The 23472-nt window shown below is 41.8% G+C and overlaps 2 protein-coding genes across 6 annotated transcripts in view; one reads left to right on the top strand and one right to left on the bottom strand.

Moving 5' to 3' along the window:
• PLXNC1 (plexin C1) overlaps nucleotides 1-6550 on the top strand; it is a 125753-nt gene extending 119203 nt beyond the window's left edge. Inside the window, exons 29-31 of the mRNA XM_061639567.1 lie at nucleotides 328-468; nucleotides 1156-1230; nucleotides 2228-6550. Of these exons, the coding sequence (XP_061495551.1) occupies nucleotides 328-468; nucleotides 1156-1230; nucleotides 2228-2353 (342 nt within the window). The 3' untranslated portion in view covers nucleotides 2354-6550. The remainder of the gene's footprint in view (nucleotides 1-327; nucleotides 469-1155; nucleotides 1231-2227) is intronic.
• A 2736-nt stretch (nucleotides 6551-9286) lies between these two features.
• Nucleotides 9287-23472, bottom strand: part of CEP83 (centrosomal protein 83) — a 45632-nt gene continuing 31446 nt past the window's right edge. For 4 of the 5 annotated variants that reach the window (XM_061639556.1, XM_061639559.1, XM_061639557.1 and 1 more), the window contains exons 13-16: nucleotides 18661-18835; nucleotides 17243-17346; nucleotides 16852-17029; nucleotides 9287-10219 (exon numbers count right to left, since the gene is read on the bottom strand). In XM_061639556.1, the coding sequence (XP_061495540.1) occupies nucleotides 10028-10219; nucleotides 16852-17029; nucleotides 17243-17346; nucleotides 18661-18835 (649 nt within the window). In that variant the 3' untranslated portion in view covers nucleotides 9287-10027. The remainder of the gene's footprint in view (nucleotides 10220-16851; nucleotides 17030-17242; nucleotides 17347-18660; nucleotides 18836-23472) is intronic. The other variant, XM_061639561.1, reaches the window with a different exon arrangement.

The raw sequence follows: 23472 nt of genomic DNA, 5'->3' as shown, positions 1-23472 counted from the left end.
CTGAAAACGCCCTCTCCCTTGTCTCCACCCTCAGAGGGAGGACCTGGAGAAGGGCCTCAGAGGACGATCTGAGTGTCCAGGTAGGTTCATATTGGGAGAGGCTATTTAATTCTGTGCTTTATCTTATTGTAGTAATTTGTTTTAATTATTTGACGTTATAACCCAGCCGCAATATTGATATTGAGGGATAAGGTATACATTCCAAAAACAAATATAGTGTTCAGAAATTGCTCCATCAGGTGTTAACTGAAATTTCATAGGAATGCTTTAAAAAAATTGCTGTGACCATTGGTAACATTAGTTTACTTTTCTCCCTTCTTTTTATAGGAGGCACCAACAAATAAACTTCTCTATGCTAAAGATATTCCACTTTATAAAGAGGAGGTTAAAGCTTTCTATAAAGCAGTTAGGGATCTACCTTCAGTGTCTACTTCAGAGCTTGAAGAATTTTTAACTCAGGAATCTAAGGTATAATTTCATATATATATATTTGCCCTCTAGCTATGCAGATGGTATGGCACTTGGGATGCGTTTTAAAGTAGCCTCCTGTGTCCTGACTGTAATGCTTTAACTGGCCTCATTTGAGAAACATCCTAGTGGCATCTTGCATGCACTAACTAGTAACACTTCTCCTTTACCTGGTATATCTAGTGGCACAGTTCACACCTAATGCTAAGCCAAACCACGCCTTAGCAGAAATGAGCAAACCTGCTGGTTCCAGGAGCAAAGATTGTGGCTGCTGTGCTCCTCCCCCGGTCCTGCTGCTGCACTATCCAGAGTTAAGCCATAGCTCGGCATACCGTTATGTTCAAACCCAGGTTCACGGTTAGATCCCCCTAGCTAGATAAACCAAGAGCCGGTAAATATTGGTTACAACTTGTTTGTCTTGGGAGAAACCATAAGTCTAGGTTCGGATACAACACCTGAGTAGTACAGCAGCAAGCCGGCCTAGGGAAGTAGTACAGTGGCTGTGATCTTCACTCAGGAAACCCCGAATTTGCTGGTTTGCACGAAAGCATGTTAGTGTTATGTGCAAACCAGGTCATTAATAACTCTTTCATATTTTATTAATAGTAGTAGTAGTATTTATTTTAGTAAATAATTTTAATACTATTACAGTTTCACCAGTTTGCCTGTCTTTCCTTTTTTTGTCAGAAACATGAAAATGAGTTTAATAAGGCTGCAGCCTTGACTAAAATTTACCACTACATAGCAAGATATTTTGATGAAGTAAGTTTATCTCTTTTTGCTCTCTCTTGCTCCTGTTCATTTATTTATAAAGGTATTTATATACTGCCATATCACAAAACATCAGGGCAGTGTTCAACAACATAATAACTTTCAAAAGCAATATAAAACTATCATTAAAATGACTGGCTACTCAAAAAAATTTTAAACAACTGCATAGACCTGTCAACATTAAAGAAAAAGCCTCCAAGAGACACCTGAAAGTGAACTATTCATGACCATTTCAACTGCTCAGGCACTGGTTCATTTCCTTTTGTGTCAGATAACAGTTTTCCATTACATCTACATCAGCAAACTATATATTGCACTTGCCTTCCAAAAGAGGATTGCAAACCGTGATCAAACTGTGGTTTGCAATTCTGACTTGGAGGGAAAACACAATGGATAATGTTCATGTTTGGAAGTAACAATAAACTATGAGTTGCCCCAAAAGAAGTGGACGGAGAAATAGAAAGCACACAGGTCAAAATTTGGGCCCCTTTCCCCCCATAGTTTCCAATCTAATCTTCTGTGACTAACCGATCATCTTCATCTGAAATCACCCCCTCAAATCAAGCCCCATTTTTACAACTTCTGTATGCTGAAAATGTTGATTGGCTAGAAAGTAATTGATGTGTCATTTCACAAATTTCTGTTTCTCCCTTGTTATACCAATGTGGGGGTAGGTCCCACGTATCGGGCCTGTCTTTTCTCCATGACCACCCAACCTAAGAGCTCTATGATATATTTAGTAGCAGCAGCATGTTATGAAACTGTTACATAAATTTGGGCTTGCATTTACTAAAACATTTGTGGTTTTTAATTGAGGTTGCTCTTCTCAGCGGAAGTGTTGTTTATCCTGTGATTGATAATGACTTGTAAAACAAGGTGCAGAAATAGCCTGGCGTTAGGAGGAATGGTTTGCTCAAGCAGAGCTTACTCTGTGACATTGAAAGAATGTGTTAAAATAAACCAGCACACATTTCTTTTGTTTCCATAGATACTGAATAAATTAGAGAAAGAACGAGGGCTGGAAGAAGCAAGGAAACAACTCCTGTGTATAAGAGCCTTAGTTGAAGAAAAGAAAAAATGCAAGTGGATTTCAGAAGAGTCAACTGTTCCCTAACTATGCTAGTATTTTAAAAACTGCTACTGTCACAGTTTTCAATACTGTCCCTGATCCAGTTCTCCTCACATGTAGCAAGTAGCATACAGCAACTAGTAAGTCCAGATGGGAACCTGCATCCCCGGCTGCATCAAGACTCATCTCAGCAGCTCAGTGCAGAATGGAAGACTTCTGACATATGCATATCTCCCTTTCTAGATTGAAGCCACTGTTGAAAACAGGATGCTGCACTTGACAGGCCTTTGGTCTGATACTACAGGGAGCTGCTTATGTTAATTTTGGTAGTAATTTAACCAGTTTTACTGTGTGGTTTTGTTTTGTTTAAAAAGGGCTCTGAGCCACAAACCTGCTTCCAGTTTGTTTACAGAGCAGTGCTCCCTAGGCTATTTTGCCAAAATAATTTCCATACCCTCATTGAACTGAGACACCACAGTGTGTGCCCTCAAAGTCCTCTAAGTTCCACATGAGCACAAATATATGGTCCTGCTACTTATGGCCTTGGCTGGCTCCACTGGATACATGAGGGCCTTGACTGGCGGGCGTATTGCAGCATTCCCAGAGAGCAGTATGGGACTGACATGGAGCGAAATGGGACACTTTCAATACTTACTTGTGGAGAGACTCCTCCATATCCTGCTCTCTGCATCCGGAATGGGCAGGCTGGCTCATGTGATCCTGTTGAAATTTATACCACTATAACTGTGTCTGTGTATGAACTGGTGGCATTCTTATGTATGTTCTATGCATCTCTTCCCTCTGTATTTTCAATAGATGTAAGTAAGTTCCAACGCAAGCTCAGGCAAGCATTAATAAGATGCTTTTTACTTGCCCGGGTTCATAACTATTAAGACTCTTTATTTGACTCTTCTGAGGGAGAAATTAGTGCTCCTATTTGTGTGATTATATTTTACCTGCAGATGTTTACAATGATTTCACAAAGTTTAAAAAACCGCACAGGTGGGAGAATTACCAAATTAAATTATATGTATGTTTGCAAATACATAATGAAACACATTTTCCAGATGTGATAGCCATGTTAGTCTATTGCAGCAATAACAAGTCTTGTGGAACCTTAAAGACTAACAAATTATACCATAAGCATTTATGGACCAGAGTGCACTTCATCAGAAGCATTAAGTATTATCCTAAGTTGGCAGGTATAACCTGGCTTGTGGCAGATATTATAAAAATGGATTTAGAGGGAAATGACTGTGATAACTGCATTAATATAATTTTTAATCATTACAGTGATGATTAACAAAGTGGCATTGATAATACAAACATTGACACTGGAAATCTAATTAACATCTGCAGTAGGATAAAAAACCCATTCTTTCAATTGCGGCCACAGATGTTAAACCTGAGTCTTGCAGCAACACTTGTGGATGCAATACAACTGAATGGGAAGAATCTCATACAGGTACCAATGCTGCCAAGCTGAGTCAGATGTCCACACCATAGGCTTAGGTCTAACATAAGAAGAGCCTGCTGGATCAGGCCAGTGGCCCATCTAGTCCAGCATCCTGTTCTCACAGTGGCCAACCAGGTGCCTGGGGGAAGCCCGCAAACATTGAGTCAACCTTGAAATCAGTGGGCATAAGTAGGCTTGACTGTGTTAGATTTAGGCTATAGTATTTTTCTGTAGGGAAAATAGTTGGCTTACCAGGCACAACACTGTAAAATGTACCTATCCAAACATGGGAAATGCTAGCCATCTATCAAATCCAGGCTGGCTCCTCTGGTAATAAAGTGGCAACTTCTTAAACCCATTTTGTTTGGTCCCAGTTAGGTGTACACTTCCGCACTGCCAGAGGAGGGCTTAGTCCTATTGGGAAGCTTAACTGTTTGTATGATGCTTACCTAGTGTGTCAGTGAACACCTCTATTATTAAATAAAAAGCATATATGCTGGAGGAGAACACCTCTATTATTAAATAAAAAGCATATATGCTGGAGGAAACTGCTAACGTGTTTTTAAGATATTTGGTGTGTTTTTTCCCCTTTACTTACTTTATAATGACAATTTGTACAATGTGCAGTATATATTCCTTCTATGGAAACCACAAGGATAGTACCTTAAAAATAGACATTTATTTTGGACATTATGCAGAATGAAATGTTGGAAATTAACCATGAACACTGATTTGGAATTGAGTCCCTGGGAGGTGTCGAAGCAGTACTTCCTGCTGGGATTGTGTGTGTTTGGCTTGCAGCATCTCCCTCTGCTGAACCTCAATTGTATTTAGTGTCAAAACTACAGAGGTAAGGAAAAAGAAGAGAAAAAACAAAAACCAACAGAGCAGAGACCCTGCCAGGATGCCAAGGGAAGTGGAAAAACCAGCAAAGTGAGAAGTGTGATCCAAGTGTGATCACTCAGTTGCAGTACCTAGAAGGGTGGCCTTGGGACACCTCTCGAGGACTCAACTTAGAATCAATATTCATAGTAAGTTCCAAGCATTCCCTTCTAAGTTTAATGTGGGAAGTGTCCAAATGAGATATCCACTGTCGATAACTTCTGATAGGTATGTTAGGTGGCAGGACGTGCTGTAGCACTTGTCTTCTAAAGGAGCCTCTGCAGAGGCATTCAAGCTATGTCTGTAGTGACAAGTGAAGGTAGAGACAGAGGCCAAAGGCAGATTTCTTGGGAAGCAGTAGTATTAGAACAGCCAGAGTGGCAGCTGCTCTGGTACAATCTGCTGTCAAGTGGTGAAAAACAGGAAGATGTGAAGCCTCATAGGCCGGTGAGATTCACACCTGCAACCATGGTGCTAGAGTGGGATAAGTAACATTGCTGCTTAATGTACTTGGATGGAATAATATGAAGAGTGATGAGGATTGCCTATAGGACTGGATGCATGTAATCTGATGTCCAAGGTGTGTTGTGCCTTTTCTGCTGGGTGGACAGGCTAGGGGCAGAAAGATCACAACAGGTCTTGAAAGCAATGGAAAAGGGAGTTGACCTTTAGGATGAAAGTAGAATCTGGACAGAGAGCAACCATCCTTACGGAGAAAACACAGGTAGATTGGCTGTGGAAAGAGAGGCGAGCTTGAGCAAAGGTTACAGCCACCAGAAACTTTCAAGGCTAGGGTGGGGGAAGGGGGCTGCAGTTAACAGATTGCTGACCTTGAGACACTAAATGGGCATTTAGAGATCCAGGAGCCACCTCAGCTGAAGTGTACAGGTCTGTGGCAGGAAGCTGTGAATGTAGTGTCCTCAGGAGGGAGAGATCCCAAGGCAAAAATGTTTAGAAGAGGCAGGGATAATTCCCTGGTGAAGTCTACTAGAAAAAGGAGGGATCCAGATTGCCACGGTGCTCTGCAGTTGGGAGCTGGGAAGGCGTTGCTAAGGACGGGTAGGTATCTGCTCCCAGGTTCATCTTCCATGCATTCAGTGGTAGGGCCAGGTGGGAAGGTCTGCCTGTTGACTGGGGTCCTAAAGATGGGTCTGGTTGTTCCAATTAAATAGTTAAATGAATGTTTTTAAGCATGTTAGATTGTGATCCTTTTATATAAAAAGAGTAAAGGCAGTACATATTCAGTCTTTCATAATTAGAGAACTGCCTTGCAAAGGGCACCTCCCAAAGTAACCTACCTAGCTTTTGAAACTAATGTAGCTGTCATACAGTATTGATTACAGAACCTTTCGGTGATGTAAGCTACTAGTTATCAAACCAGGCAGGGGAATTAAATAGTGAAATGAAATGTTTGTGACAATCTGCAGCTGAAACCATATTCTAGCACTGTTACTGCGTAAAGCAATCAAACTTCCTGTCAGATGTTCACAGGCATTTCATCTGACTGTGATATGTAGTAATAATTCTTATTTTTGGAAATGTAAATGTTTGTATAAGAATGTAAGTGTAGATGGAAAATACAGTGCATATTTGCATGAGATGTTTTATGTCGAATACAAAGTATTTGATATTTACTTTGCTAATTTGTCTTTGTTTAGCTTGCCATTTTAATTATATATGCTTTAACTTTTCAAAACAACCAAGGCTAAGAACAAGATGCCATAATAGAAATTTGAGGCTGGGTGGCTACTTGGCGCAACGTGAACAACGAAAGCACAAATCAGAAAGTGGTCCTCAGCATGCATTGAGCAGAACTTTTGGCAGTGAAGTATGACCCAGGAATACCATTCACAGCCAAACAAGTATACTGACGTAGGTGTTCTAAAATTTTGTCCTTGTACATAATGCTTACCTAGAATGCTTTATTTTACAGCCACAAGAGTGGCTGTATATTATAGCCAGCATGGATTTTTCGCATTCTGCAATGTTAAATTGAAAATACCCCCATGCCATTCTGCTGCTTCCCATAAGCTCATTTCAAAACAAAATCTTACAAAATTTATAGTTCTGAACTCAGAAACGCTTGCATAACAACCCTCTAAGTTTTCATGGTGATGAATTCATGACAAAACAGGCAAAGTGTAAAGCAAGAGAGAGAAAAATCCACAATCCCTGTTGGGAATTTTTTCTCTGTGTTCAATTTGTTGAAATTAATTAAAAATCAGCCATGTTCACAGAGTACCTGTATTCCTATTACTGACCTTGCCCCATATTCTGACCTTCATATTCTGTAGTTTAAAAGTTTAAAAAATGCCTGGCTGATTTGTAATTAATTTAAGAAATTTAGCATTGAACTCGATAATGTCGGGCATGCTCAGTAAGAACCAACTGTCAATGTTCTAAAGACAGACTCACATGCCAGATAGGGTTGCCAGGTTAAGGGCCTGAGGTCAGGCCTGGCAAACAAGAGGTCTTCTGTATCTTTAAAAGTTGTGCAGGGGGAAGGGAGAATTCCACCTTGTGGTTTTTCCATTACAGTGTTGCAAGAACACCTGCACTTGGCTGACTTTCTCTTCTCCTAAAAATATAGGATCAGAGTCAGGCCCTGAACCTAGCAACTCTAATGCCAGACCTTTATTTCACTTTCAACAGTCATGGCTTTCCCCAAAGAATCCTGGGAAGTGTAGTTTGTGAGGGGTGTTGATAGTTGTTAGGGGACTTCTAGTCCCCTGAAAAAGCTCCAGTCAGGGCCAGCGCCAGGTGTGCCTAGGTCCTTGGGTACCAGCCTGCTCCGGGACCCCTGCTCCCAGCCCCTCTTACAGACTGTGCAGAACTGCTCCACCTACCTCTTCTCTCTGTGAATGACCTGTGCGTTGGGCACTCAGATCGCTGCTATCAACCAAGATGTCAGCAGGGGCTTCTGTAAGGGGATGATACCTCTGCCACCATCTTTGTTGCTGGCACGCATGTGCACTATGCTGTGCGTGTGCACATGCCTGCCATCCATCAAGATGATGGTAGGGGCATCAGTTCCTTAGAGAAACCTCTGCTGCCACCGCAGGGCATTCACGGAAAGGGAGAAGACCTAGGTGGAGCGGGCAGGTGCCATGGACCTGCACGGTCTGTAGGGGGGGCTGGGAGCGCAGATGGCAATCTGAGGCAGGGTCAGGAATTGACCCTGCTGAGGATCACTGAAGGGGAGCGGTATCCCCTCACCCTAAGGAAAGGGCCCTTAAGAGTCCCTCGGCCAGGGCCCGACCTGGCTGCCCTTTGGCACCAGTGGCCAGAGTGGCTTAACAGTCAGCTGCTCTTCTGGGAATTGTAGCTCTGTGAGGGGAATAGGGACTCTCCTAGCAACTCTCAGTACCCTTCACAAACTACACTTCCCAGGATTCTTTGGGGAAATCCATGACTGTCTAAAGTGAAATAAAGTTCTGGTGTGGATGTGGCCTTTGGTTTAAATTTGGGTGGGAGACTACATGTGCCTGCTGTAGAATAAAAAGGTGGGGGAAACCCTGAAAAACAGTGATACTGTTCAGTGTTTTCCTTGGGAAAGGAAAGGGGCTTTGCCTCTGCCCCATGCCCACCCACCCACCCAATCTCCTCCCCTTCATTGCTGTTAGAAACCTCAAAAGATTGGAAAACAGCCAAAGATTGAAATAAGCAATAAAGATTTGGATTTGCCCATGTGGTTTAACTGCATGTATCCTGCAAATTCTTCTAAGCTACACAGGAAGTGGTTTGGACTGTGAAAGACCAACCCAAATTGTGTTTGCATTTTGACAAATTTGTAGGGCAGTCTAACATCTCAGAGAGGAGGTCAGGTCTCCTGCTCCCCTGGTGCATTCACTATAGCTGCCCAATTTCCTTGCTTCTTAAAGTTTTATAGAAATATCTGTTAGCTACAGGTACATTTTTAAACCACAAGGGTTTTTTTGCCTATTAGTGAATAGACCCCTGAATACAGTGTCCTAATACCTCCTGCACAGCTGTCTTATTATTTACCCTTACACTGTGCTGTCAACATATATGGCACTTGAGTGTTCAAGACACAGGTTACATCTGAAGGTAGCAGAGGTCACCTGTGAATTTTCCTTTTACTTATTCACCAAATAGCAACTCAGGCACTGAGGTGATCTCTCTATCCATCAGAAGTCAAGTTCTTTGAAGAAAAATCCATCTGGAACCTGGAGTAAGAGCATATCTTTCACTTTCTTCCTAGACTTAGTTACTAATAACATAAAATCACTCCAGCCCAAACTACACTACATTGTTTGGGTTTCTCTTTCTCTTTGCATTTCTACTGAACAAGAGTTGTTTCTGCTAAAGCAGAAAGAGGCCAGTCCACAATTGGCTGTCTGCAATTGGTGTTGACTCTCTGCTTCTAAAAAGGTGGAGGAAGCCATTTCATAGCTGGGACAGAGAAATGAACTACCAGAAAAATTTTCATAGATAAGAAGCAGCTTCCTTTTCTGCTGCTTAGATTGTTTCCCATTTGAGACAGAGAAACAAAAAATGGATGACATTAGGGAAATGGTATGAAAGAAACTCTTAGCAACTTCCAACACATACACCATCACTAAAAAACTGTGATCCCATCTCTACATATTTTCACTACTGCACAAAGAAAAAGAACTTGGTGCATTTAAAAAAAAATTTAATTATTAGCATGGTAATCAAATATACTTGGGAATAAAAGTTCCCTACATAAAGAAAATTCAGTGCTCTCTCACACTGTTGCTGCAATTAAATAACACACAAGGAAGGAGATTTTACAAAAATATATTATAATAAATAGATATGATCACTGTTAACATTTGCATTGCACCACACACGTCTCTCTCTATAAAGGTAAAAGCATATATTCATACTTCACAATTATTTCAAAAGCTCAATTACTTCTTTTGATATCCCATATAATCGTATTAAAGTGCAGATAATAAAGTACTTTCTAAAGACAGAGATATTGTAATGCCAACATTTTACCTGCCTTCATAATCTATGTTGACAGAGTTCAAATGATCATGTCATTTAGTTTTGGATTGTTTCAGTATTTTTAATTGCATGATGCCAGCCTCAAGCTCACAGTACTGATGAAAGATGGAAAACTTTATAATCAAATGGGAAAGGGGAATTTTCCCAAGGATTTTTCCATAGCCTCCACATAAGAGGCGTCAGAGAAGTTTTGTTAGAAAAATTTTTATACAACATGATGGATCTCTTATAATCTAAAATTTTAGTTTTACTTGAATTACAGTGCTGTTGTTGCTTTTAAAAACATTTAATTAAAAATATACAAAATATACAGAATATTCTCTACTTCAAGGCACGTCTATTGTGTTTTTGGCAAAGGAAAAATGTAATGTTTTAGAGACCAGTTTTTATTTGGCATCCCCAGCTGGTAGACCATAGTCTTCAAGAAGTTTGTTTCTATCAGAGTTAGAGTCGGTGCTTACTGCTGACCGAGCTTGTTCAGTAGAGGCCCCAAGCTCTCGCAACTGTTTTCTCTGTGTGGTTTCTAGTTCCTCCAGGCGCTTGCGAAGCAGGGAAAGTTCTTTTTGATGCTGTTCCTCCTTGAAATTAAGAAGCAAACCAAAATATAAATTATATTTAAAACCATTTATGGGCATTTAATAGATCAAGTTACTACCTTTAAATACCTGGGAATAACTTTTCAGGCTTCAAATTCATGGCAAATGCATAGGAAGATGATAGTTATGAATGCAAGAAGAACTCTTAAAGCTCTGCTATCCTTTTTTTATAATAAAGGAGGACAAATAATACCATCAATTATTACAGTCTTTAAGACAAAAATAATACCACAATTGATCTATGGCATGCAAGTCACTACATGTCAGAATTTTACAACTCTGGAGGCGATACAAAACAGTTTCCTTAGATCTATCTTGGCTGTTCCTTCCTGCATACCTAATTTTATTTTAAGATTGGAAGCAGGATTACAAACAATTGAATCCAATGTTTGGGCCCATAGAATTATATGTTGGTTAAAATTATTGTTTAATCCCGAGATGTTGGTATCTTATATATTAAAGGATAGTCATCAATCCACCTGGAAACAAATGCTGATAAATAAAATAACATCGTTAGGTTTTTCCATACCAATAATTTTAGAGCTGGGATATGTAAAAGCTAAAATAAATATTCTGCAGAGAATTAAAGATATAGATTATCAGCAACATTTGATGTTAATGCGAAAACATAGGTATAATTTAAAACCTTTGACACCTATGCCATATTTAGCCAATCTTACCATACCAAAATGGAGAAGGGCGTTTACGCTGGCAAGATTTAATATCTTGCCATCAGCGCTGTTAGAGGGTAGATACAAGAAAGTTCCTTATAATGATAGAAAATGCCCTTGTGGAAATGGAGAAATTGAAACTGTCACTCATGTTCTATTTTATTGTCCCTTTTATTCTGAAGTTAGATCTCAACTTATCGCGCCTATTATAAATTCCCTTCCAGGTAGAACTGATGATTTTTATACGGAATATTTATTAGCAGATAGCTGTAATGATTTAACAGAGAGAGTAGCTAAATACTGTGCCATAGCCATTAAATGCAGGAAAGCCTTAATAAAATGATGGTAATATTGTAGCCATAAGGGCTTAAGCTAAAATAATTCGCACTTTAAATCCATGGCAAAACTGACATTTTGGGATTTAGATAGAGAAAATGTCTAGATAAATGTCTAGAAAAGACCTGTAGTCTATGCTTGTTCCCAAACGAAGTTTTAATTATTTTGATTAACATTGTGATGATTTTAACATATTCTGAATTGGTATACTAATTTTATTATTTTTGTTGCATATAGTGTTTTAATATTTTAACCTTTCTAGGAGATAAAATGTATATATATATGGATACTTATCTGGTCAATGACCGTAATAAACTGAACTGAACTGAACTGAAAACCATTTATAGATATATTCTATGACTACCACTTTCAAGACTAAGATGCATCCAAGCACGGAGGAAGGCAATGGTAAACCACCTCTGAATACCTCTTACTATGAAAACCCTATGAACAGAGTATCCAAAATGCAACACAAGATAGTGCTGGAAGATGAGACCCCCAGGTCAGAAGGCACTCACCAAGCTACTAGGGAATACAAAAGACAAGCATGAGTAGTGCTGTGACTAATGACGCAGCTGGGTCAAAGCCAAAAGGAAGTCCAGAGGCAGATGCGCATCAGAAGAGTCTGGAGTTGTACGACGCACACAATAGGAACAAGGAATGTGAGAAGCATGAATCAGGGAAAGTTAGAAATTGTCAAGCAAGAAATGGAGCGTATCAACATTACAATACTTGGCGTGAGTGAATTAAAATGGACGGGAATGGGACATTTCCAATCAGGCAACTACAAAATATTTTATTCAGGAAATGAGAAATTAAGAAGAAACAGGGTTGCTTTAATAGTGAGAAGTGACGTAGCAAAAGCAATTAGGAGCTATAATACAAGGTCTGAGTGAGTGATATCAATGAGATTTAATGGGAAACCAATTAACATAACCATCATCCAAGTCTATGCTCTAATGAGAAACACAAAAGAAGAGGAACTGGACAGATTTTACACAGAAGTATTGGAGGAAATTGATCACACACCAAAACAAAATGTGCTGATAATCATGGGGGACTGGAATGCAAAAGTAGGAAACAGAGAACTAGGAATTGTGGGAAAATGGGGCCTTGGAGACAGAAATGAAGCAGAAGAAATACTTACTGAATTCTGTGAAGCCAATTAACTTTTTTCTTGCAAACACATTTTTTAAGCAACGGAAAAGCCGACTGTACACATGGACATCACCAAATGGTCAATATAGGAATCAAATGGATTATATAATTGGTAGCAAGAAGATGGAACCGACTGCCTAGGGAGGTGGTGTGATCCCGTTCGCTGGATGTCTTCAAGCAGAGGCTGGACAGCTATCTGCGGGAGATGCTCTAGCTGTGGATTTCCTGCTGTGAGCAGGGGGTTGGACTCGATGGCCTACAAGGCCCCTTCCAACTCTATGATTCTATGGAGAAGTTCCATACTTTCTGCAAAAACAAGACCAGGAGCAGACTGCGGTACAGATCATGAACTCGTCGTATCAAAAATCAGAGTAAAGCTAAAGAAGAAGAACAAAGCAATCATCATGCCAAAATACAATTTAAATAACATCCCAGAAGAATATAAAGATCAAATAAGGAACAGGTTTGAGGCTTTAAATTTGGTTGACAGAGAACCAGAAGAACTATGGACTGAAGTCAGAGACATTATCAGGGAAGAATGCAAAAAGACAATACCTCCAGTTAAAAAGAGAAAGACCTCAATGGATGACTGAAGAAACTCTTAAAATGGTTAAATAGAGAAGGAAAACAAAAGCAAAAGAAGATAGAAACACTGTCAAAACCCTAAATGCAACAATACAGTGACCAATGTGTAGGGACAAAGAGAACTATTACAATAGTTATTGTATAGAAATAGGGTAGAACAAGAGCCCTATTCTGAAAGATTAGAGAAATGAAAGGGAAATTTAAACCAAGAGTAGGGATGTTGAATAATCCACAGGCGAACACACTGACTGACCAAGATGAAATAAAAAGAAGATGGAAGAAATACACTGAAGAACTCTATAAAAGAGATGCCAGGACGACAAATTCATTCATGGAGGAACCGTACGATGAAGAACCAGAAATTTTAGAATGTGAGGTGAAAGCTGCTCTTAAACTACTTGGAAGAAACAAATCACCAGGAACAGATGGCATACCAATAGAGTTGCTACAAGCTAGAGAGACTGAATCAGTCCAATTTTTGACAAAAATCTGTCAAGAAATATGGAAAACTAAACAATGGCCCACAGACTGGAAGCATTCAATACATATCACAATTCCAAAGAAAGGGGATCCCAGAGAATGCAGTAATTATCAAACTATTGCCTTAATATCCCATGCAAGTAAAGTTATGCTCAAGATTCTACAACAAAGGCTCTTACCATATATGGAGCGAGAAATGCCAGATGTCCAAGCTGGATTTAGAAAAGGAAGAGATACCAGAGTTCGTATTGCAAACATATGCTGGATAATGGAACGGACCAAGGAATTTCAGAAGAAAATCACCCTGTGCTTTATAGATTACAGTAGGGCCCCGCTTCTCGGCGTTTCACTGATATGGCAGTTTTATTCAGGGTTGGGGGAAGGGGGGCCGCAGGCGCACATCCAGACCGAGTGGACGCAGGCAGGCAGGCTGGCGAGCAGCTCCCTTCCTGCGATCCGCGGCAGGCTCCCTCGCCCATTTAAGGTACTTTGGGGTAGTTGCTTACTTGGTTCCCCCCACCTCCCCATTTCTACTTACCTAGCCCTACCTAGCAGGAGTTTGGTCTAGCATGGCCCGCTTGATGCTGCACCTGCCTGCAGCTTGCGGCAGTGGCTTCTGTCCCTCTCGGTTGGATCGGCAACGCTTGCTACAGCGGCCTCCCTGGAGCTTGCAGTGGCTGCTCGAAGGATCACTCCGGAACTCACGGCTGCAGCTCCGGTCGACTCTGTGTGTGTGTGTGTGTGTGTGTGTGTGTGTAAGCTTTGATCAGTGGCTTCTTTCCCTTCCCCTGGTCGAAGGTTGGATTGGTGGTGCCTGCTACAGCAGTCCGCCTGGAGCTTGCAGCGGCTGCCCGAAAGATCATACCAGAGCTCGCGGCTGCAGCTCCGGTCAACTGTATGGGGGGGGGAGGCTTTGATCTGACTCTCCCATCTTAGGACTCGCCACTGCAGTCTGAGCGGTCTGTTGGGAGCTTGCGGCTGCTGCTCCGGTCAGTTTTGTGTGTGTGTGTAAGACTGGCAACACGTCCAGTGCCTGCGTGGCCATTTTGGCTCTCCACCATGCTATGTTCCACTATTCTGTGCTTTTCGCTTTTCGGTGGGGGTCTGGTCCCTAACCTGCCGTATGACTGGGCCCTACTGTACAGCAAAGCCTTTGATTGTGTAGATCATGAAAAACAATGGAATGCTTTAAAAGAAATGGGGGTGCCACAGCATCTTTTTGTCCTGATGTGCAACCTATACTCTGACAAGAGGCTATTGTAAGGACACAATATGGAGAAACCTATTGGTTCCCAGTTGGAAAGGGTGTGAGACAGGAGTGTATTTTAACACCCTATTTGTTTAATCTGTACGCAGATGGAAAGTGGGATTGGACCAAGATGAAGGAGATGTGAAAATTGGAGGGAGAAATATCAATAATTTAAGATAGGCAGACAGTACCATACTACTAGCAGAAACCAGTAATGATTTGAAATGAATGCTGATGAAAGTTAAAGAGGAAAGCACAAAAGCAGGACTACAGCTGAACTTCAAGAAGACTAAAGTAATGACAACAGAAGATTTATGTAACTTTACAGTAGACAATGAGGACATTGAATTTGTCAAGGATTATCAATACCTCGGCACAGTCATTAACCAAAATAGAAACAATAGTCAAGAAATCAGAAGAAGGCTAGGATTGGGGAGGGCAGCTATGAGAGAACTAGAAAAGGTCCTCAAGTGTAAAGATGTATCACTGAACACTAAAGTCAGGATCATTCAGACCATGGTATTCCTGATCTCTGTGTATGGATGTGAAAGTTGGACAGTGAAAAAAGCAGATAAGAGAAAAATCAACTCATTTGAAATGTGGTGTTGGAGGAGGGCTTTGTGCATACCATGGACTGCGAACAAGTCAAATAATTGGGTGTTAGAACAAATTAAACCAGAACTGTCACTAGAAGCTACAATGATGAAACTGAGGTTATCATACGTTGGACACGTAATGAGAAGACATGATTCACTAGAAAATACAATAATGCTGGGAAAAACAGAAGGGAGTAGAAAAGAGGAAGACCAAACAAGAGATGGATTGAGTCCATAAAGGAAGCCACAGACCTGAACTGACAAGATCTGAACATGACAGATGCTATTGGAGGTCACTGATTCATAGGGTTGCCATAAGTCGTAATCAACTTGAAAGCACATAACAACAACAACAAACCACTTTCAAAGTCTATTGCAGAATTGGCAACTGTGGAAAATGCAGTGTTACTGTGCTTGTGACTTTCTGGCTTCTGTTTATTGATCTAGATCAGCCCTTTCCAGTCTTTGGGTCTCCAGATGTTGGTAGACTACAATTCCCATCATTCCTGACTATTGGCCATGCTGGCTAGGGCTGATGGGAGTTGTAGTCCAACGTCTGGGGACCCAAAGGGTGAGAAAGGCTGATGTAGATTTTTTATACTACCCTTCTGTTCAAAAAAGTCCTCTCAATGAGGCTTACAGAGATAACATCAAAACTATCTCAAAATATGCAACATATATATAAAATATTAAATAAAGTCAGCAATACAAAACAACTCAACCCAGGCTTGCAATCCACAGAAAACACTGTATAAAATTGTAAGCAATGGCAGTTTAAAACTCCAGTCCAATATCATTAATTAAAAGCTAATTTGACTATAAAAAGTACTTAACGCTAATTTAAAATAGCTAAAGAGAAGGCTAAACATAGGCCACAAAGAAAGGGCTACCATTGAAATGCCTCTCTTGTGCTCACCAGTTCATTCTGCTACAGAAGGAAGAGGCACACACTTGAATGAGATGGTCTTTAGTGCTACAGACAAGTGAAATCAGCACTGAAGACCACCTTGAAAATGCACTGTGGGCTGAAGTTTATTTGCCCATTTTTCTGATCGACTCAAGCGCTTTCCTGCAACTAGGGAACAAGAGATCCTTACATTGGGTAACCCCAAAAGTTTAGATAAAACCTCATTAAATGAACATAAAAATTGTAAGTTTTTAATTAATATGGATGAAATCCATAGTTCTGCACAAGCAAGAGGACTTTGGGGTTTGGTTTCTCAAAGAACAACTATCCATGCCGCATGGAAAACTGCCTTTGAGACTGAAAGACTGTCAGAAGCAGTTTTTATGTATGATGCAAAGCTCTGAAGTTCAAACAAGTGAAGTTAAAACCCTTACTAGCTGTGCCTAACATTCTAGATCTGTTGTACCACACACTACCTTGGGGACTATTTTATACATATTCTTATACCCAAACTTTCAGAAACACACCCTCTTCCAATTATAAACTTTTCAACACCCCTTCCTGTTTTACAAGTTCATTTTATTGTGTTTACCACCATCTTTTTAAGAATGTCTATGTAACATATAACCCACCGGCAGGAGAGGGAAGGATGCCTCTGGTCCAGGAATCGGAGTTGAACACAATAAGCCAACAGGATTTAGTGCTGGGATATTGGGAAACAGAATTAACCTGCGGAATTCATTATGTCTGCGTTGCAAATCCTTTAGTCTTTTCTGAAGGCGAATATGTTCTTCAAAAGGAACATTCTGCCTAAAATAATCAATAGAAGATATTTCATGGAGAATTTCAGCACAAGATTTAAAAAACAGGATGTTGTCTTCAAATGTGCAGACTCTACCACCAATGCCATCTCAAATGATGCAGCAAAAAAAATTATTTAGGAAGCAATGTTAAACATTCTGTAATATTGACAGCAATTGTATCTCTGAAACATAACAAAATTCAAGACCAAACAAAACCTACCTTTTTAACACTTGGTTTTCTGTTTCCAGTTCTTCCCTCTTGGCTTCCAAGAGCTCTATCTTCTCCAGTAATTTCTTTTGTTTTTTGTCATTAAGTGTCTTTCTCTATAAATGATGTAACATATGTATAGTTAGGGCAACAAATATAAATTTGACCACTGACCTCCAATGCAGCATTTCATTTCCTATTCTATATGGTCTAATTGGGGTCTGATCCCCCAATTTTCAAATTAGGTACACACATTCAAGGGGGGAAAGGGTGTTTGTATCGAATACTGAGCAAATCAATAAAATGTAAATGTACTGCCTTCAAGTCAATTCTGACTTATGCCGACCCTATTAATAGGGTTTTCATGAGGCTGAGAGGCAGTGACTGGCCCAAGGTCACCCAGTGAGCTTCATGGCTGTGTGGGGATTCGAACCCTGGTCTCCCAGGTCGTAGTCCAGCACCTTAACCACTACACCACACTGGCTCTTGAGCAAATCAATATACAGTAAGAAAAAACATTGATTATGAAGGAGGGCACATTAGTGAAATTAATGTTTTTTGAGGGGGAAGGGGAGCATATGCTTTTGGAGGTAGCTATGATCACCAAAAGGGAACACTTTTTTCTTGCTGTATTACATACATTCTTTGTTAAGTGAGAGAGGCTGGTAGGAACAATGCAAACAAGACAGCATGGCTGAAAATGTGTGTTTGGGAGAGAGAACAGAAACAGTAAAACCTACTAGGTCATCAAAGTAATGGCAGAAAGCCTGGAGCTTCATTCTCTCCCTCTGGCACTGAACTCTGCTATTACTTTCTTTGGTGTGCAAGAGAGAAGGAAAGAAAGGTGGCTGGTACTCTGCAGAGCTGTGAAAGTATTTCTACATACAACTCTAAATTTTTCCATAGGGAAAAATATAACTACATATAAAATATCTCATTGGTTTGGATATGTACTGTAGGGATGAGATCTGTTGGCTGGTGCCAATTCAGAAGCATTCCTTCGACCTAACAGGCTGGCATTGATTCAAGTTCATTCTGTATCCTCCAGCTGCTGCCTTTACCAATCCATGTGGGTTTTTTCGCTCAGAAAAAGTATCAAAATTATATCAATATTTTTAAAGGGAATGTTGATATTTTGAAGGAAATATCAATATTTTAAAAGGAAATATGGATGAATTATCAGTCTTACAATCAATGTTTAGAGGTGGATTTTTCTTTTTTTAAAAAAAAAGCCTGTTTTCAAAAATGGAGGAAATTAGCTACATTAAAATCCGATCCTCGGCAACTGAGAGTAAGTGAATTAATGAAAAATTCAGTAGCGAATCCAAATTGGGCAGAATTCTAGCACATCCCTAGTATGTAGCTAATTATTAACTATGCAAAATAAAAAATTAGACATAAACAATGGATAAAAGCATAATTCAGCTAACCCAGAATGAAAAGCTTCCCTCAGAAATATGTTGTGAGCAACATGCCTTTTTCTGAGCAACTGCTGCCCGGTGCAATTTTTCTTTTATCTGGTTATACTTCTGTTCTATCTCTGTAATGCGCTGAATAAATTTATGTTTTTCTTCTAGCCATTCTATGCGTTTGTCTTCCAAGGACCTGGGGGGGGGAAAAAAATGGTTGCCCTGCAAATTGAATCCACATAGCAGGAGACTGTACATAGACATTATTGCCAATGTTGTTTCTTCCCCAAGGCAATTATACCACATATGGCTGAATGAAAACCAGACAAACCTAAAAGGCAAGTTTCTTACAATTCCCCAGTAAAACTGTTGAACAATGGGAAAGGCAATCTGCAAAGTGCAGGATTTCAGTGCTAAATCGAACTTGATAATGGTATGTTGGGGCATTTTTATATGCCATTACAACTGAATCAACTGAAATAATTAAAAACTCCTATGAGTTCAAAGTACCCACCCACAGGGGAAACTGCCTTATATGGGGGGAAGGACTGCAGAACACTTGCCTTGTATGTAAAAGGGAAAAACTCGTGATGGACATTCTGGAGAACGGGTGCCAGTCAGCATCAACAGTACTGAGACAGATGGATCAATGGTCCGACTTGGTATAAAGCAGCTTTCTATGTTCACCTCAGACTATTTTCTCATCTAACTCAGTATACTCTGTACAACAGCAGTTCTCCAGGGTCCCAAGCAGAATATTTCCAATCACCTGCTATCTAATCCTTTTTAGAGATACGAGAAATTGAACCTGGAACTTTCTGAATCCAAAGCACCTTGGGCTCCTGCTGGAAGGAAGGGCGGGTTATAAATAAAATAATAAATAAAATTTAAAAAGCATGTGTTCTGAACTGTGACCTCCTGGAGGCTGCATGTTGCATCTCTGTATGATTAATTGTATGGTCCTCATCTCTTTCCACAAGTAAGTCTGCTGTAACTCTCCATTAGATGCGATTGGATCCATCCCCTGCTCTCAGGAAAGCTTCCTCATTGTGTACCTGCACAAGACACTGATCTAAGCTTGTCCTCTTCTTAAGTCAAGAGGCACACCCAGAGCAGTGACTCTCACAGTTACAGAGTATGGACTCTTCTTCAGATGTGTACTTTTTTTGAGCATGCAAGAATGAAGTGTGATACCAAAATTAACTCCAAACGAGATTTTGGAAACACTGGAACTAGTTACCCCAAGAAGAGTATTTAAAAGACTGGCATACCTTAGCATCAAGGTAAATGTTGCAGGTAAAGATTATGGAACCAAAGCATGAATTAGGGCATGAGGGGTTACTTTTGTGTATCAGAAGATTTTATTACAGCCGCATTAGCTATTAAATATGCTTTCTCTATTAAGTACTGTAGTGAACAGGCCTGTTCTCAGGGGCCGACATCCTCAGGCAGATTGCAAGGCCTCAGAACCCCCCCCAACAAAGCCCACAGATGTAGAAACTCAGTGCAGCTGTTCCTCGCTTCCATTACCACTTGCTTACCGACCTAAGTTGGGAGAAAAAGCTGCTACAACCAGACAGTGCCGACACTGCATAAGGGGAGCATCAGGGCATTTTGCCAGAGAGCACCCCAAAACCGGGAGCCAGTACTGGTAGCAAATACCTGCAGATATCTATTCTCAGGTGAAAGAAACTGAAAGTTGAACTTACTGTGAAGTGTTCTGGTCAGTGGAGAGTGGAGCAGACAGGAATAGGTTACCTCCTCCTGGAGGCAGAGCCAACACTTGAAAAATATTAGTTGGTGGCCAGTCAGAAGTGGGAGGGAAACTTCTTCCCCTCTTCAGTTCATGACACAGCTGAAAAAAATTGAGTGCTGAGTAGCTAGCCACTTTAAACCACAAAAATTTGAACAGTGGATAGAGCAAGAAAGATTAGACCATCAGAGGACAGCAAAAGGTGGGGACATAGGAGGCCCTTACTACACTGTCCAGGAAGTTGTGTGACCAAGGGTTTCCTGAGGGTTCCCGGAGCCTAGATTCCACTGCAGGGTGAAGCTGTCAGCTCCACTCTCTGCTGACCAGAAGGACACTTCATAGTAAGTCCAACTTTCCATTCTCAGTCAGCGGAGGAGTGGAGCAGACAAGAATGGGATGTACCTAAGCAGTGATTCCCTCTACATCCTCAGGTGGGAGTGGACCTAGGCCGAAGAATCCTTGTACCAAAAGAAGCTTCAGTGAAGGCAAACTTACCCATCTTGCAAATTTCTTCCAGCGGGGCATCCTTGTGGAGCACCACACTGGTGGCAGCCCCCTTGAGGGAGTGTACAGTGATCCCCCATTGGGGAACCCTACTCTTGGCCTGGTATGCTTTAACCACACAATTCCTCACCCAGTGACTGAAGGTGCACCTGGACTCCTTCAACCCCTGTGCGCCTTGCTTAAAGGGCACAAACAGAGACTCAGGCTTCCTAAGAGGCTACATTTGGTCCAGGTAGATCAACGAGACCGCCTGAAATCTAGTTTGTGACACCTCTTTTCTCTGTGATGGATTGGGTTGGGCAGAACCTGGCAGTATGATGTCCTGTCCCCTTAGGGGGAATTAGCCTTAGGCAGGAAACTGGGATCAGGACAGAGAACCACCTTGTCTGTGTGGACGATGCAAGCTGCTCCCAGATAGAGAGAGCTCCTAGTTCCCCCACCCTCCTAGCTGAAGTGATTGCCACAAGAAGGTTGTCTTGAGAGTAAGGTCTTTGAGTGATATGGAATGTGCTGACTCAAATGGGGGCTGCAAGAGAGCTCTGGGGACTGCCATGAGATCCCAGGAAGGAAACCTGTGCTGCACTGGAGGTGACAGGAGGGCTGCACCCTGGAGGAGTATTTGACCCAGGAGTGAGTGGAAATGGAGTGTCCCCTCACCATCAGGAACACACTGCCTAGTGCTGCTGCCTGTCTCTTGAGCGTGTTGGGGGCTAAACCCTGGTCGAGCCTGTCTTGCAAGAAGTCAAGGATGGTGTGTGCGTGACACTGCATTGGACAACTGCGTGTATCTGTGCCACCTGTTAAATGCCTAGCAGGTGAGATCATAGATAGATCTCTGAGTGAATGGTCTGCAAGAGGGCAGAATGGTGAAAAACCCCACTCAGAAAGGCCTCTTCCCTCAGCGGCTGCCACTCAGTCTCCAGGCGTGAAGCTGGAGCCAATCTGGATCTGGGTGGAGTATGGGACCTTGTGAGAGTAAGTCCAGTCTGGAGGGCAACCGCCAGGAATGGCTGGAACTCCAGAGCAAGTGCAGAGCCACCACTATCACCTGGGCCTGGAGGGTCCAGATCCTGCGCAGCAGCTTAGGAAGTAGAGGTGGAAACGGGTAGAAGAACCCCCAGGGCCATGGGGCTAACACGGCATCGATCTCCTGAACATGTGGGTCCCAGCCTTGAATCATGAATTGGTCCAGTTGGGTATTTGTCAATGAGGCGAACAGGTCCGTACATGGGAGCCCCCACTTCGGAGTGATTGCCAGGAACGTCACAATAAACAGCCCACTCTCCCAACTCAGCCAGTTGGCTTGTGTGTTCAGCATCCCCTACACATGGATGACTGATATGGATGCCAGGTGTCCCTCCGCCCAATGGAACAGTAGACTGGTCTCTCCTGAAGGGGCTCTGATTTCACGCCCCCTTGCCTGTAGATATGTGCTTTGGCTGCGATGTTGTTCGTATGCATCAGTACATGTGTCTGAGACAAGAGAGGGAGGAATTCCTGGAGCGCCAGCCAGAGCACCCTGAGTTCCAACTACTTAATTGACCTGGGCTGTCTGCTTCCCCTGCACAATGCTGGAATGATGTTGCTCTCCAGCCATACAGACTTGTGTCTGTGGTGACCGCTGAAACTGCTGGAGCTCTGAGAGGAAGGCCTTTCTCCAGATGAAGTAGGTGACCCCACCACCACAGGGACTTCTGCAATGGCCTGGGGATGGTGATGGGCCAGTTCTGGCATAGTGCAATCTGGTCCTGGTGTGAAAGCTGCAGCTACTGGAGGGCTCATGAGTGGAAGTGTGGCCATGGCACCGAGTCTGTGGCTGCTATCATGGATCCCTGTAGCTGTGCAAATTCCATCAGGGGAACATCAAGACATGAGTAGCTGACATAGAAGCTTGTCCATGCACTCAGTGGACAGGAAGAGCTTGCTCTGAGCTGTGTCAATCACCACTCCCAGATGCCAGAGACACTGACTGGGAATCAGTTGGCTCTTGTCCCATCCAGGCACTGGATGGTTGTCTTGAGGTCCTTGTATGGCCATTGCCGAGGAAGCCGTTACCAACAAGTTGTCCAGATAAGAGTATACATGAACTCTCCAAGTGTGGAGATGCGCCATGACCACAACCATGAGCTTGGTGAACATGTGCAGGAAAGACCGAAGGGCATGGTCCTGTATTGGTCCAGGGCCATGCATGAGGTGGAGAAAACACCTGTGCTGTTGAAGTATGGGGACACAAACGCTTTTGTGAGATCTATAGACCCCAGGAAGATTCCTGGCTTAATGGTTTCTGCAATGGACCTGAGTGTTTCCATCTTTATTTTTATTTATTAATTTATATCCCGCCATTTCTCCCAGTAGGAGCCCACTAAACTTCTTTGCTCAGAAGAAGTGGTTTAGGAACTTTAAAATCCAAGATGGCACGGTAATCATCATTACATTTGGGAACTCTAAAGAACACAGAGAAAACCCCAGAGGACCACTGATGTTCTGGTACAGGTTCTGTGGCCTCTGTCTCAAGGAGATGAGAAATGGCGTCCAGGGTTCTCTGTAATTTCTCTGGTCTGCATAATGGAGGGGCT

The sequence above is a fragment of the Rhineura floridana genome, chromosome 8 (genome assembly GCF_030035675.1).
Source record: "Rhineura floridana isolate rRhiFlo1 chromosome 8, rRhiFlo1.hap2, whole genome shotgun sequence".
NCBI lineage: Eukaryota > Metazoa > Chordata > Lepidosauria > Squamata > Rhineuridae > Rhineura > Rhineura floridana.
The sequence above is the reverse complement of the archived record's forward strand: the minus strand, read 5'-3'. Positions and strand labels throughout refer to the sequence as shown.